General features: G+C 32.9%; 1 protein-coding gene and 1 long non-coding RNA gene across 2 annotated transcripts in view; both read left to right on the top strand.

The window, feature by feature from the left end:
- Positions 1–17817, top strand: part of LOC147812562 (uncharacterized) — a 39228-nt gene that overhangs the window by 8198 nt on the left and 13213 nt on the right. The gene's annotated exons all lie outside the window — the stretch shown is intronic.
- On the top strand, positions 7373–12753 carry LOC147812563 (uncharacterized). Its single transcript, XM_087161917.1, has 2 exons — positions 7373–9068; positions 10715–12753. Exons 1-2 carry the CDS (start codon positions 8626–8628, stop codon positions 11700–11702), a joined length of 1431 nt encoding a protein of 476 aa, XP_087018043.1. The 5' UTR covers positions 7373–8625; the 3' UTR covers positions 11703–12753.

Below are 17817 nucleotides of genomic sequence, written 5' to 3'. Positions count from 1 at the left end.
AATTAGTAATGAGGGATCCTACCTTTTCGACCAATCAAAATGTACCGCGACACCATCCTTAGATTTTTATGTATATTTGGAAGCATTTAATTTATCACATGAATAAGATAAAACTTTCGTGCTCAATTTTTGATTAAAAGTGATTTCAACACTGAATATGCCAAATTTCTAAATTTACTTTCCTTTAACTTGAAAAAATGCTAATTATGATTTTTTATTTAATGATTTTCAAGGAAGTTACTTGTGTACATAAATACATCTTTTAAATATTTCTTTAAACAAAAATTGCAATATTTATCTAATTTGTTCTACAAATCCGATAATGGAAACGAAATTTCTAAATATTATGTAGTATTAAAATTAATAATTTTATATGTAAACATTTTTAACATTTACTATATTTCTGGATATTTTTAACATTTACTATTTCAATGAAGTTTGTAACATTTTCATGCATTTTAAAGTTTTGTACGTTTTAATGAAAATTTAATACGTTTTAAATAAAAATTATATTTTTTCTTAGATTTGTAGAATAATATTTCCCGTTATTTTGAATTTTCGATTTCCCTGAAAAGTAATTTGAAATCGTTACTTTTTTGTATTGTACTTGTACTGTTACTTGTACTATTTACTCGTTACTTTTGTCTTAAGTATTTGTACTTTTACTCGTTACTTTTTAGAACAACTTTCAAACTTCCGAACAATTTCTTGGCAATTTAAATTGAAATAAAAATGAAAGGAAATCGGTAACTTTCATTTGTTCACTGAAAAATTTCGTTTGTTTAACTGCTAAAAAATGTCTAACAACAGATTTCGCCGATTTTTGACAAAATAACCAAAAGTTTGAATTTAATATCGAAATTGGAAAATCGACATCCCAATAAATGTTTCGCTATCTCTCCTCAAAAGATATTATAATAATAAAATAAATTTTAGCTATCTTCAAACAAAATTTTAGTTAGTTTTCGACAACAAAAAAAACCAACAGAAATTTAAATTTCGATTCCAAATTTCAGCCCAGCGTACGACATTGTTAATCCATATAAAATATTCTTTCCCCCATTTGTCAAAAAAGTTTTGGATTAAACAAATTTTTAATGTATTTTGACTTAAAAAAAAACACTTCATTTTGTAATTGAAAAAAGTAGCCTGTGGCATTAGATTATTAGTATACATATTAATCTGAGTAAAATTTTTTATATAGTCCGCAAAATAATATGACATAACAAGACCAAACTATTAAAATTTTTATCCTTAAAATGACAAATTTGAATTTCGCGATCAAATGTTAACCCCAAAGGCAGTAAATCATTTTCCCACCACAAATATTGTTTTCAAAAGCAAAATGTTTACCCATTGTAAGCATTCGTTAGCAATGTAGCTATAAAAGTTGGCCTTTTCTAAAAAAGTTCAAGAAGGGCGGATTTTATGCATGATTTTATTTTTGAAAAAAAGCTAACTTGTATTGGATTTTTTTATTTATTTTTACCTTATTGTTCTAAGGTAATGTGTGTGGAGCCGTGATCAGGCCCGTTCCTAACTGATTTGAGAGGCGGGGTGTTGAAGTTTATTTTGCCGACTGTCATGTACGTGTCATACGCGTATATATATATATATATATATATATATATATATATATATATATATATATATATATATATATATATATATATATATATATATATATATATATATATATATATATATATATATATATATATATATATATATATATATATATATATATATATATATATGTACGGTATGTGTTGACTGAAAATCTACTAATCTACAATCTGTGTATTTAAGAGTGTACTAAATGGATATTTCACAATGAATTGTTCTGTGTAGTGATTGCTTTTATTCATATTTTAAGTGAGCGTCTTGATATTTGCTGTCATTGGCAGACAGGCTCTTCACGTTTCCGACTGACATTCTGAACTTGTTTAATTCTCAGGGACTTCGTTTTGGAATCTAGTTTTACGGTGTCCAACATGGAGTTACGTAGTTAAAGCAAAATCATACTTGTCCAAAATAAATAGATTGGTCATTTGTTCAGCTTTACGGAAAGAGATGTCGGACGTAGGGGAGCCTAGTCTGGTAGACCCGGTCACGGGCGATTCGTTGTACGAACCACCAACCCTTAAACCTGCATTGGTGCTCCAAAATAAGTTACACTCACTACTTTTTAGAGAAAATTGTAGAATTGTCAAGGCAGATAAGGATGGTTTCTTGAACACCCTTTCTGAGCTCATGTCACTGGTAGCCAACCAGGACACACAGATCGCATTGCTACAGGCCAAACTGGACAGCTATGAAGAGTTAAATGAAATTGTTTTGGATCCGATAATAGAGAATAATAGCAGAAGAAATGATATGGCGAGTAGGTCCTATGCGGATATTGTGAAGAAGGGACATAGTCGCCAATTGGGTGTCAGTGATCGAACCAAGGAACATGTGGCGATAGTCAGACCAATAAAGGAGGGAATTACTTCTGACCAAACTAGATCTGATCTTTTGCAGGGCTTGAACCCGGCAAATCTGAGGATTGGAATTAGAAGGATTGCTAATGTAGGTCATGGGGGAGTCCTGATACAGTCGGACACCGAAGAAGATCTCGAAGTTCTGAGAGAAGAAATGATGAAACAGGGATTGACAAAACAGTATACTGTAGGACCTCCTAAGTTTAAAAACCCTACAATAATTGTATTCGGAGTGGAAGAGGACATGGAAGAACAGGATTTACTGGACGGATTGACAAGGCAAAACAATGAGTTTGAGGAGGGAGATATAAGGATTAAGATGGCCCATAGACCAAGAGGTGGTAAGAAAAATTGGATACTAGAGATAAAACCAGAGAACTTTGTTAGACTTAAATTCAAGGATAAGCTAAATCTGTTGTGGAGGAGATACAGATTCGAGGAATCATTACATGTTAGACAATGTTATAGGTGTGCAGCCATAGGTCACCTAGCCAAGGATTGCAAATCGACAAAAATATGTAGATGCTGCTCATCGGCCGAGCACACGGGAAAAGAATGCAATGAGGAGGAGTTCTGTATACACTGTAATAAGGCCAACCAGAGATACAATTTGAACTTGGATACCAACCACTCACCCTTTGATAGAGCATGTCACCAGTTTCTAAGAGCCCAACAAAAAGAAGCTAGAAAAGATTATGGACAGAAATAGAAATAGCAAATTTAGAATGGGTCATATTAATTTACATCACTCGAGAGTGGCTAACCAGCAGTTGGACGAGGACATTGTTCATCTGGGCTTGCAGGTTGTAGGACTTAACGAACCTTATTTTAATAATCAACATATAATCACAGGTTTCTCCACACAGTGGACAATCCACTATAATCAAGACAGGCCAAGAGCGGCAATCCTAACGGATCGGAGGGTGAAGAGTGTTCTTTCTATCGTGGCGAAGAGAGACATCACAGCCATTTCATTTGTTTCGGACAGCTCCACCTATATCTTCGTGTCTGTGTACCTCTCGCCAAATGAAGATCCCTCGGCAAACTTGGCAATCCTGGATGCCTTGTTGGTTAAATATTCCTCGGTAGGGATTGTGGTTGGAGGTGACCTTAACGCCAAATCCACGGCCTGGGGTCCGAGAACCGATGCAAGGGGAGATAGAATGCTGAACTTTCTAAACGAGCACAATTTGGAAATTCTGAATGATCCCTACGGGCCGCCAACATTTAATTCTGTACTTGGACAGAGCTGGGTGGATGTCTTCGCCAGCAACCTTCAGGATATTGGCAACTACAAAGTTTACGAGAACATCTCCTGTTCGGATCATGAGCTGATCACAGTCGAAATTGGTACTACCTCATATACACCCGGAACTAGTAACTACATTAACTTTAAGAAAATCGATTGGCTCGAGATGAGAATCAAGTTGAAGCAAATTACGGACAATCACGACTTTGGTTCTATTGACAAAGCGGAAGATCTAGAAGATAAAGTAAAAATAGTGACAGAAGAAATTGTCAGGGCAGGCAGGACCAGTAATATAAAGCGTGGCTTGGGGGACAAAAACCACTGCACCTGGTGGACTCCAGCTCTTGGACAGCATAGAAAACTGGTTAGAGCATTAAGAAGAAGATACCAGGGGACAGGTGATGACCAAGAACGAAGAGACTACAGAACCAAGTTCAAAGGTCAAATGACAATTTACAAAAGAGCGATAAGGAAGGCGAAGACACTGCACCTGAAGAAGTACCTTGAAAGAGTTAATGAGGATGGGGCCTTTACAGCACCATACAAATTGGCAAAAGGTCAGAACTTGAGACGCTCAAATTACAACCCTTTATACAAAGAGGATGGATCCATGACGAGTGACTACAGAGAGACAATTACAACGATTATGAAACATCATTTCCCAAAGGAGACAGAGACCTCGATCATGTACTCTCATAATGGTCATAGTGACCCATTATTTACCCTGTCAGAATTGGAAATGGTAGTTGACGACTTAGGATTAAATAAGGCGCCGGGACCGGACGGAATCCCCGGTGAGATATTTAAAGAATTACTTCTTATTAACAAATCCTGGCTCCTAGAATCAATAAATAAGTGCCTTGAATTGAAAGTATTTCCTGTTTGCTGGAAAAGCGCCAGAGTCACCCTAATTCCCAAATCCGATAGGGACCCACATTTTCCGACATCTTACAGACCAATCTCTCTTCTCCCGGTCTGGGGCAAAATCCTAGATAAACTCTTGACCAAGAGACTTGCCTACTTTTTGGAAAGCAGAGATCAATTAAATCCCTACCAGTATGGCTTCCGGGCTGGGAGAAGCACAGACGACGCATTGTTGGAGCTGGTCAAATTTGTTGAGGAGGCTAAAGCAAACAACAAACACAGCATAAGGGTGCTCTGGACATTAATAATGCTTTTAATAATGCAAACTGGTCGATTTTGAAGTAAGAAATTTTTAAACTTGACCTTCCAGATAATATTGTCAGCATTATCATGAGTTTCCTAAGTAATAGAGAGGTTACATATATAGATTAAGAAGGTCAGTGCCTATTTAAACAAGATACCTCGTTGGGGGTTCCGCAGGGATCTTCCCTGGGACCGGTGCTGTGGTTGGTATATGTCAATACGATTTTCAACAATTTTAACAATATTGATTTTAGCGGTTTTAGCGATTTTAAAAAAGATGACAGCCGACTGATTGTTTTTGCAGATGACATTTTACTTCTCTTGAGACACCAGATACTGTATAGATTTGATCTGCTGGCTACCCATTGTCTCACTCATCTCTCAGCCTGGGCCGAGTCAAACAGACTGAGTTTCAGTGATTCAAAAACTAATTGCCTAACATTCCCTAAGAACCAAAAAGAATCGGCAGACACCCACGTATTAAAATGAGTGTCAATCATAGCCAAACAATTAAGCAAGTCAGGGAGCTAAAATATCTCGGTGTTGTGCTCGACCCGGGCCTGACCTGGATACCCCATTTAAATCAGATCAAAGAGAGAGTGAACAATTTTAACAACCTCATCAGACGGGTGGCCAGGGCCTTTTGGGGCCTCAAACCATCGATCTTAAAAATCATCTACCTCAGGGCGACCGAAAGAATTATACTCTACGCCGCCAGTGTCTGGTATCGCAATAATACAAAAATCAATGACAAGCTTAAATCCATTCAGAGATCCTCCTTGATTACCATAACAAAAGCCTACTCTACTACAAGTACGGAGGCCCTCCAGATACTGGCGGGAGTGATACCTATTCACTTAAAGATTCTTGAAGATATCAGCACAAAAAGATTGACCTGGGGCTGGGGGTTGGCTGACTTGGAAATAGTTTTGGGCCACTCTCTGGACTCGATTGCACTGGAACAACGACCAGTAAGACAACACCCCTCAAAGTTTGTTTCGGTGCCTTGGGGTAGGTCACTCCCCACTAATGAGGGGTTGGAAATTTTCACGGATGGTTCAAGAGTGGAGTTCGCCGAAGAGACCGATAGTGGAAGTAGGATAAAGCACAAGACCGGTTATGGAATTATCATCAAGAGAAATGGGATAATCATTAAAGCGGACTCCATTAGACTCTCCAACAATTGCAGTATTTTTATGGCTGAGCTGATGGCAATTAAAAGTGCATTTGATTGGCTGGCTAAAAATGACTACCCGGACGCCACTCTTTTCACTGATTCGCTCTCATCGTTGCAAGCCCTAAGTGACCCAACTCCAAATAACAAAGAGACAGAAAATACTAAACAACTATGGAGACCAAACATCACATGTAACTGGGTCAGGGTGCACATTGGTATCCTACGCAACGAGGAGGCGGATCAGGCAGCCAAGGAAGCCGTCAGTCTCAGCCAAATCAATTTAGAGGCCCCAAGTTCCAAGGCCCAGATCAAAACAATCATCAAGTGCAACAACCTAAACAGATGGAAAACAGAATGGCAGAGCTCCGAGAGAGGTCGACAAACCTATGTTTTTTTAAAGACCCTTCAACCAAACGACTACAGGCCAACTTTTACCTAAACCAATTACTTACTGGACACGGGGTGTTTGGAGAATACCAAAATAGACTTTTCAATAAAAACCCAAATTGTACCTACTGTGGGGACAATCAGACAATCGAACACTTGATCATGAACTGCCCACACTTCCAGACACTCCGTGGAAACCATTTTGCAGGACAAAATTTGCACCAATGCTTTGCTAAGTTGGTCTGTAGAAACATCGTTAAAAAATTATAAAGGTAACATTGGAGGACATTCTGAACCACATTTAACTATGCTCGGAGCCTGCGAACACTATTGCTGGTGTCTTGTGTTTCTATCTAATTTCATTTTAAACTTCTCTACGTTTTAACTTGTATTGTTTTTATAAATTTTTAATTTAACAAGCATTGTTTTTATCAACTTTTAACTGATTGTTTTGATTCTTAACTTGTTCTGCCTTTTAACCTTTTTATCGAATTTTAACTTCTATATTTTATCACTGTTTTGCATGTTCCTGCAAAGTTTTAATATTTATTGGTTTTTGGGTGATTTTGTGTTTCTTTTTTTTTAACCTTTTTACTACTTTATTATTTTATTTGGTTTTAACTTGTTTTATAGAATTGTACTGAACATTATTTTAGATATTCAGATTTTTATATTCACTGTTGATGTAACTTTTAGATATTTACGTATTTTTAATGTATCATTTGTGTATGTATCAACTCTCGTATGCCCTAAAATAGGGCGGGGTTAATAAGAATAAAGGATAATAATAAACTATATATGTAATGTATATATATATATATATATATATATATATATATATATATATATATATATATATATATATATATATATATATATATATATATATATATATATATATATGTAGTATCTAAAATACTAGCTTTATAAAATTAAAAGGATCTTTTAAGACTAAACTCAAAAAGAATTATATCTATCTGCAAATAAGCTTATCTGGTCTCTGAGAACATTAAATTTCTCTTTCACATACTTAACTTGGCTCTTCGCGTATACATTTAGTCCCGTTGAATAGCGATGAAATCTTTATTTGTAAAATGAATCCACCCGCGCAATAAAATATCTCAAAGAAACCAAATTCCCATGAAAATCAAGACTGTTGAGAGATTAGTTCATTTCCATCTGGTCTTAAGATCTTCCAGACACCGGCTCTAACATCTGGGTTATATAGATCACATGACATGAACATATGTTACGTTAAAGAAGGTACACTTATATTTTGGAAATGAAATGGTAAAGATGTGTCCCGGAGCCTCTGCTCCGTTTGTATATAATTTGTAAATAGATTTCCTTATCCTTTTCTCAATAAAAGCATAGAAACTTCATTTGTTGTCATCCTTATAGAAAAGGATATTAAAAATAATTAAAACATGACTGCGAAAATTGGAATCAACAAAATAATCATTCATGAATGAAAGCTACGACAAAAGAGTTAACGAGAAAGAACGAGAACGAGCACTACATCAAAACCCTATGGAATAGCATGTGAATTTAAAGATTATTGCAAAGAATTTTGCTTTGAAGAAATGAACTGGAATTAAGAGATGCAACATTAAAAGTTTGATGAACTCCCGTTATCGGCCCCTTCTCTGCTTGGGACGGAAAGTCGGAGGTTCCTTTTGCCCCCCTGAAGCCCGATGGAGATCCGATGATGAAATTCGCCGCCCCTATAGAGATCTGAGGGTGAACTTCGCCGAAGGAGGGATGACCTTACTTCCTCCCTGTATGCTCGCTAAGTGATCTTCGCCGCCCCTGTTCTTGATGCGCCCTAAGAAAAGGACTGACTCTCGCAGTAGAAAAATATTGAAGAGTGAAGGAAGAAAGGGACTGTTTATTGTTTCTAATACGGTGCGCTCGCTTTGTAGAACAGATGAAGATCGGTAAGTTTTGAAAATGATAGTTTTATTACAATACTGAAGATAGTTATAAATAGAAATTATATTTTATTATGGAGTGTGCTGCAATTTTAAAAAGTATATAGAGTGTATTGGTATTTTAAAAATGTAATACTTTGATTTTTATTTTCAATTGATTTTGATTTTCATTTCTCTTATTGCAAAAATAAGTATCTTATTTTAAGTTATTGATAATTATTGTTGTGAAAAATGGCATATTTATGGAAATTAGTTAAATCGGAACTGATAATTTTAGCGAACGAATTAGAATTAGATGTAAATGAAAATAACACAGTTCCAGAGATAAGAAATAAAATTGTAACGCAAGATAATTATGACGAATCTATAACTAAAGAAATAGTTAATAGAATTTTAGAAGAAAAACGGGAAAAATCAGAATTACAACTTTTAAGAGACAAGGTTTTAAGTCTAGAAAATAATGACAAAGATATATCCTATTTAGGTAAACTAGTAAAAGCTGATTTAATTGTTTTGGCAGATGAGTTAGGAATATTAGTAAGTGATACCGAACCAGTTTCCGAAATCAGAAAAAAAATAATATCAGATGAGAATTACAATGAGGGGTTAACCAAAGAAATTGTAAGTCGTATGCTAGAAGAAAAGAAAGAAATGCAAGAATTACAAATTTTAAGGTATCCGACTACCTTCGGGACAAAATTTTTGAAAAATAAATATTTTTCACAACATTATTGCAATTTATATTGTATATTAATTTAAATAAACATATTTAATAGAGAAAATTTTAATATACAGGAAATTTTTTGTTTAAAGAGTATTTTTTAGATAATTTTAATGAAAATAACTCATTAACGGAAAACACTCTACACAAAAAACTATTGTACATGCAGCTATCAAACTTTTTGAGCCGTTTCGTATAACCCTCTGAAGTGTTATGAACCTCAACTTAAATGATAGCATGAAATTAAAAAAATTTATGGAGTGTTAAGCATATTTTTCCATTTTTTTTCACATTTTCTTCACATTATCTACTGCAAAATATATCATAAAACAAAAAATAATACAGTTATCTGAATTCTGGAGGTCTGTTACATAACCACTAATACAAGAAACAATCTCTGAAAGTTTGAAGACAAATTTATTATAATTAGTTGAGTTATCTTGTTTTCCGTAGACAAAAAACAGCAAAATTGTCATTTTGAGAAAAACACAATTAAAGTTTATAATTACATTTTTTCTAAAAACTATGAATGTTTGTCAGTAGGAAGTTATTATATTTTATAGGGGGCACATTCCTTCACACATTTTCTTAGTTTTATTTAGCGTAGCGATATTTTAACGTATTATTTAGCGATATTTTAAAGTATTTAGTGAATAACATCAAAAGTCTACTATAAAGCATTTAACACAGGAACAATTTTTTATTAAACAACCATCTTACTGTATTTTCACACTTTAATATATATGTCTAAATATAGTTTTTATTAATAATTAGAAGTAAAAAAATATTTTTTAAAATATTTATAATAGCTCAAATCTAGAATTTTCTTCTAAATGCAATTTGCTATCATAGCAAACAGGACAACATAATGAAGCTAATATCACCATTAGGATCTCAATATCAATTATTCGATTGCCACACAGATTGTTTTTATCCAAAGGCATCAGTTCTTTATTGACATTCATAGAAATCGATAATTTTGAAGAGCTTGAAGTAATAGATTCATCTGCTTCACACAATTTTGAATAAATGGTATAATCAACTTTACTCAAATCATCGCTTTTGGTGGCATGTTGATTACCGTAATATTTACGTTTCTTAGATCAAGAAGTACATCCTTTAATTCAATAAATTCATCAAAATAAATAACAAATTTTTTTGAAAGAAATCAATAAATTTCTTCAAAACAAATCAAAATCAAGATATAGAAAGAACGCTTCAAATGTAAACAAACTATCAGAAAATATGCTAACTTTTCATGTTACCCACAAACAGTAACCACGAAACGTAAAATCTAATTAAAATATAATTCAGATTATTAGCCGTGAGTTTAAGAGCTTTTAAAAATTAAATATCTAAGAAAAATAAAGATACAAATAGAAATGGATCCGAAACTATTACCTACTACCGGCTTCATTTTTGTAATTTCCGGTAAGTTGGACAGCTGTCATCTTTTACTAAAATAGCTATAACTAAAGTTCTGCTTGACGTGCATTCAAAAACAAAACAGTTTTTAAAACTAGAAAAATTGGGCATTATTATAAAGCAATAAAATAAAAAAGTGATTTTTTTTTGTGAAAATCCTCTTTTTTAAGGTAGTCGGGAACTTGAACTTTATAAATTAACTTTTCAAAGTAATGATAAGGAAACACGTTCAAGTGTAAATTCATCTAATGTAAATATTTCCTTAATCAGATTGTCACAACCGTTTGACCCCCATAAAGATGAGATATTTTTGTATTTAAAAAATTTCGAAACTAAGGCCAAATTGGCTAATATTCCCGAAACCGAATATGTTGTTTATTTATTGAATATGTTACCCCATGATATTGTTAATCAACTAACACGGGAACCGGGTGAATTGGCTCATGATTATTCACATATAAAAACCTTATTATTAAAAAGGTATAAACTTAATCCAGAGCAATTAAAATTTAAATTCTTTTCAACTCATAAAAAATCTCAAGATTCTTGGCGCGATTTTTGCAATGAAATATCTGCTTACTTTAATGATTGGTTAGTTGAGCTTAAGATAGAATCATTTGAAGAATTGAAGGAATTAATTATTGCTAACCAAATCAAAACTAGAGTACCAAATGAAGTAAAGCAGCATTTTCTTGATACATGGAATTCTATGAATAGTTCTTTAAATTTGGCAGAAAAACTAGATGAATTTGAATCTTTAAGAATCGGTATAAATAAACAGACAGGTACGAAACCAAAACAATTTTCTCCTACTTTGCAGAGACGCGCTACAAATAATGCACCACAAGTAAAAAGAAATTTTTCAAATAATTATCAGAGTGGTCCCGGACAGTTCAGATACCAGACTGATCAACAGCATTATATGGGACGAAATTATAATTACCCATATAGGGCTGGTTTCAATCAGTATAGTAATCAGTCTAAATATAATAGTAATGAAATGAAACGATCAACTGAAAAAACTCACCACGGAACTGTTTCTGATAAATCTTCCCGAAACAAATATGACAAAAAGAATGAAAATTATAATGATAAGTCTTCTCAAAACAAATGTAACAAAAATGTTGGAAATGGTGTTGAAAATGGTATTAATGATCAATGACAATTAAATTCTTTATATTTTTGTGATATGATTATGTCGGGAAGTGATGGCACAAAAATTGAAATTCCAGCACTTTGTGATACTGGAGGAACAATATCAATTGTTCCATCAAAATTATTAAAAAATATTAACTATAGAAAAATTGAAGAAAAAGATAAAGTGCCATTGCAACAAACACAAGGCACAATTCATGATTTTGATTTAATTGAAATAGATGTTTGTATCGGTAAATTGACAAATAAAATTAAAATGTATAGTATTAATACGAATTTGAATTATTGTTTGCTATCACTACCTGACATGTACGTATTTAATATTAAATTAGATTTTGATAAAAGAATTGTTATTCAAGGTGAAAATGAACTAAAATGCTCTAAAAATATTGTAACTCATTCAAAGTGTTGTCTCAGTGTAGTTAAGGATAGTCTTTGCTCATCACCAACGAGTAAATATTCTAAATCTAAATCACTTGAATCTGTGGATTGTAATTCACCACAGGAAATAGTAGATAAGAGACTATCCTTATTAAGAGAAAAATATAATGATATTTTTAGTGAGGATAGATATGATGTTGGACTCATAAGGTTAGAGCCTCAGAAGGTTATTCTTACTTCTGAATTGCCAATATCTCTACGTCCATATCGTTGCTCTCCTCAAGATAACATAGAGATTGAGACACAAATTAAAAAGTTGTTAGAAAATGATATTATTAAACCTTCACATAGTCCCTATTCAGCCCCTGTAACGATGGTTACTAGAAAAGATGAGGGAAAAAGAAATAGACTTTGTATAGATTTCAGGCGATTAAATCTAATAACCAAAGCAGATGCTGAACCGATTCCTCGAATTGATGATGTTCTTGATGACTTAACGAATGCAAAATATTATTCTAAAGTGGATTTATGTTCAGGTTTTTGGCATTTAAAAATTAGAGATTGTGACACTGAAAAATTTGCGATGGCCACTAATTTTGGCTTATATGAGTGGGTAAGACTCCCTTTTGGTTGGAAGAACAGCCCAAGTATATTTCAGCGAGCTATCCGCCAAATACTACAAAAACATAATATTAAATTTGCTAAAAATTTCTTTAATGATATTATAATTTATAGTAATTCTCTTGAAGAGCATTTAGCTCATTTAGGAAAAATTTTCGAAATTTGTAGGTTAGAAAATATCAAATTAAAAGGTTCTAAGTGTGATTTTTGTAAAACAAGTATTAAGTTTTTGGGTTATGAAATTTCCGAAGGTAAATGTTCTCCTAATGATGCAAATATAGAAACAATTAAAAAACTTCTGCCTCCTCATAACGTCAAGTCATTACAAAGGTTTTTAGGTTCGATTAATGTTTATCATCGTTTTATTCAAAATTACGCAAAGTTAAGATTGCCGTTAAATAAATTACTTAAAAAAGATGCTAAGTTTGTTTGGTCTGAAGACTGTCAAAAATCATTCGAAGAGTTAAAAAACGCGTTAATTTCCAAACCAGTTTTATGTCTTTTCAACCCACAAAGAAAATGTCATTTGTATGTAGATGCTTCTGGTGAGACTATAGGTGCAGTTCTTAAACAAGAGCACCCGGATGGAACACAACATCCAATATCTTTCCATTCGAGGCAATTAAGAACTTATGAGAAAAATTATTCAATTACTGAGTTAGAATGTTTAGCAATAGTAGATGCTCTTGATAAATATCAACATTATCTTCATGGAACACCTTTCACCATACATACAGATCACGCAGCTCTAGTTTGGTTGAGAAATGTGAAACATTTGACAGGTAGATTATTTAGATGGTCTTTAAAGTTATCAATGTATGAATATGAGATAAAATATAAAAAAGGAAGTACTAATTATGAGGCAGATATGCTCTCTAGAAATAAAATTTCTCGCCATAATTGCTCTCCAACTCATTTAATTCAAAAAGAAAAATTAATTGAACATCAAAGGCTTGATAATGTAAATAATCCTAATTTTAAGAAAATTAATGATATTTTAACTGTAAGTAAAAAGGGTTTAATTAAAATTGTAGTCCCCTTTTCCTTAAGAGAAGAATTAATTTCAAAAGTACATGAAGAATATGGTCACCCAGGTGTAAAGAAAATGTTAAGCATTATTTCCCCATACTATTATTGGTCAGATATTATTAAGGACATTAGTAATTATGTTAAGCACTGTGAAACTTGTCTGTTTAATAAGATCTCACACTTGAAAAAATACGGTTTGTTACAGTCAATGCCACCCTGCAAAGAACCTTTTGAGTTAATATCACTGGATTCTGTAGGTGGTTTTAATTATTATAACTCTTCTAAAAAGTATTTGAACATTGTAATTGAACATTGTACCAGATATATCTGGACTTTTTGTAGCAAAAATATTACATCAGAAGTGTACTCAAATTTGTTGAAGCCTTTATTTACATCCTATGCCCCAAAGGCTTTATTAACTGATAGGAACCCAGCCTTTACTTCTAGTCGATTTAAGAAATTTTTGAGAAATCATAATGTAAAACAGTTGCTGACAACTAGTCACCATCCACAATGTAATGGAAAATCAGAAAGGGTAGGACAATCAATAGTTACTAGATTAAAATGTAAAGTAAATAACTTTTCTAAAAAGATTCCTTGGACTAAATTTCTTGATCAAGTTGTGTCTGAATATAATAATACTCCTCATGCTGTTACAACTTTTCCACCTGCTTATTTATTGTTTGGCTCCTTGCCTTTTGATTCCCCTATTGATCAACCTTTATACCCCCCAGTCGAAAAAGCCAGAGAAATAGCTTTCGAAAAAACCAAGGAACGTCATTTGAAAAATAAACTTAGATATGATTTAAAATTTAAAAATGCAGATTTTAAAGAAGGAGATTTGGTAATAATGGAAGAATATAAATACCCTAACACTAGAAAATTAACTTCTCCTTATTCAGGCCCTTACACTATATTAAGGAAACTTTCTAATGTAAACTTTGAGATAGATAAATATAATAATCAAACTGAAATCGTTCACTCTTCCAAATTAAGATATTTTTATCCAGTTGAAGAATTTCATTTAACACCAGAAGGTGAAAATTAAGAGTACATTTTATGTAAAATTTAGTCAATTTCTGTTATAATATTTTTGTAATTTTGCTATAAGGAAAATTTGAATTTTGTAATTTATTAAAAATGATCCTGTCGACTTTGATGTAGTGCTCGTTCTCGTTCTTTCTCGTTAACTCTTTTGTCGTAGCTTTCATTCATGAATGATTATTTTGTTGATTCCAATTTTCGCAGTCATGTTTTAATTATTTTTAATATCCTTTTCTATAAGGATGACAACAAATGAAGTTTCTATGCTTTTATTGAGAAAAGGATAAGGAAATCTATTTACAAATTATATACAAACGGAGCAGAGGCTCCGGGACACATCTTTACCATTTCATTTCCAAAATATAAGTGTACCTTCTTTAACGTAACATATGTTCATGTCATGTGATCTATATAACCCAGATGTTAGAGCCGGTGTCTGGAAGATCTTAAGACCAGATGGAGATGAACTAATCTCTCAACAGTCTTGATTTTCATGGGAATTTGGTTTCTTTGAGATATTTTATTGCGCGGGTGGATTCATTTTACAAATAAAGATTTCATCGCTATTCAACGGGACTAAATGTATACGCGAAGAGCCAAGTTAAGTATGTGAAAGAGAAATTTAATGTTCTCAGAGACCAGATAAGCTTAATTGCAGATAGATATAATTCTTTTTGAGTTTAGTCTTAAAAGATCCTTTTAATTTTATAAAGCTAGTATTTTAGATACTACATATATATATATATATATATATATATATATATATACACACAATTTGTATATGGCTAAAGATTGATAATCAAAGGTAAAACATATTAAATAAAAGAGTTCAAATGCGCCACAAAACTTGAGCTTCCAAAGTTTATTTTGAAATCATTTCGACTAGTTATAAACATAATGCTATTCATCGAAATAATTTTTACAGCACTTAAAAATGCAACCGCTGTACACGATTGTACACAGTGCGCTGGTTCATTAAATAGTATAATTTCAACAAACAATATTTTATTTTAACAATTGTAAATAACCAAATTCATTGCACTATTACAATGGAAGCCACGACTGGCTCAAACAAGAGTTCAAGAGAGACTGAGCAGTTCACAACAATTGCTACAGATGGCGCTTCGCTGAAGACCGAACATGCCGGCCCCTTGAAATATTTAACATATTTCAACAATAACTAATATACATTGAAACTATAAGAATCACAATAAAATTATTAGAAATATTTGATTTCAATTAATAGAATAAAATTATGGACTGTAGAAAAATATTTGTTCCAATATTAAATGAATGCACAATTCCAAATTTAAAGGAAATTATTAAAATACAATGATACAATACAAATATAAACTAAAATTAATTCAATGAGGTTACAATTAATACCAAACTATTTATTGTCCTCAATAGGTAAAATACTCAATTTATGAATTGGTCTTTTAAATAAACCTTTAGAAGTTCGCACTAAAACAACCCTAACCTTTTTATCTTTGCCAGCTATAGTTTCTTCAACTCTACCAATTATCCAATGACATACTGGAAGATTATCTTCCCTAACTAGAACCATTGCACCAGGGGTAACATTATCCTTCGAAAATTGCCACTTAGTTCGTTCGTGTAAATTAGACAAGTAATCTCTTTGCCACCTTTTCCAAATATTTTGAGTCAATTTTGTAACTCTTTCCCATCTAGACAATCTGTTATCTGGAATTTGAGTGATTTCGGGTTCTATGGGGGCAGTTATTGGACGCCCTATTAAAAAATGACCTGGCGTCAGAGCGTTCATATCATTTGCATTTGTAGATAATGGGGTAATTGGTCTAGAGTTTAAAATTCCCTCTATCTGCGTAACAAGGGTCAAAAATTCCTCAAGGGTTAGTTTTGAAATTTTAACTGTCTTTTTAAAGTGGGTTTTAAAGGATTTCACTGCTGCTTCCCAAATACCCCCGAAATGGGGGGCCCGTTGCGGTATAAATTTCCAAGTAGCCTCTTCTGTTAACAGATAATCAATTAATTCTTGTTCCGGGGATTGAGCTAAACTATATAACCGTTTTAACTCGTTTCGAGCTCCACAAAAATTACTCGCATTATCACTCATTAACATAGAACATTTCCCCCTTCTTGCAAAAAACCTTTTTAATGTGGCAATCAAGGCCTCAGTTGTTAAGTCCGAGACAATTTCCAAATGTACTGCCCGAGTGCAAAGGCACACAAAGACTGCTACATACATTTTTTGAAGACTTATTTTTCTTTGATTTTTTTGCTTGACAAGAAACGGTCCGCAGAAATCTAAGCCTGATTTATTAAAGGTGAACTCAGGACTTAATCGATAAGATGGAAGATTACCCATTAATTGATCAATAGCTACAGGTCTAAATTTAAAACAAGTAACACACTCGTGCACTATTTTTCTGGCAAGATTTCTTCCGTGAATTGGCCAAAACCTTTGGCGAACAGAATTAAGTAATGCCTGGGGACCAAGATGCAAATCTTTTAAATGGAAATACAACATAATTAAATATGTAAGCTTATGACCCGCAGGCAAAATAATGGGAAACTTAGCATCGAAACTTACCTGCGAGTGGGCCAAGCGACCACCCACCCTCAATATACCATCTGCATCTTAAAAAGCGTTAAGTGATTTAATCTTACTCTTAGAAGAAATTGCATCTTTCTGAATATCTGCAATATCAGAAGAAAATTCATCCCTCTGTACTTCTCTAATCAAAAACAATTCGGATAATTTTAACTCATATCCCTCGAAATTGGTCCCGTAGTTTTCTTTGCTGAGTTTTTAGCATTTCTTACAAACCTGAAAATAAAACTTAAGATTCTGATTAGTTTCATATAACTATTGCTTTTGTTCAAAAAATCAATTATAAAAGTGTTTTTCTCAAAGACAGTAAAATTAAGATCAGAATTTTTCTTGAGTTCAACCATATATTCATCGCTGGAAGAAGGAGAATGTTCGAATTGCTTATAGTCCTCAGTCTTTAGAAAGGAAGGGCCATTCCACCAAAGTTCAGAGTTTGAGATTTTGTCTGCAG

This window comes from Parasteatoda tepidariorum, chromosome 4 (genome assembly GCF_982258835.1).
Source record: "Parasteatoda tepidariorum strain Cologne lab strain chromosome 4, Ptep-v5.0, whole genome shotgun sequence".
In the NCBI taxonomy this organism is placed as follows: Eukaryota; Metazoa; Arthropoda; class Arachnida; order Araneae; family Theridiidae; genus Parasteatoda; species Parasteatoda tepidariorum.
The sequence above is the reverse complement of the archived record's forward strand: the minus strand, read 5'-3'. Positions and strand labels throughout refer to the sequence as shown.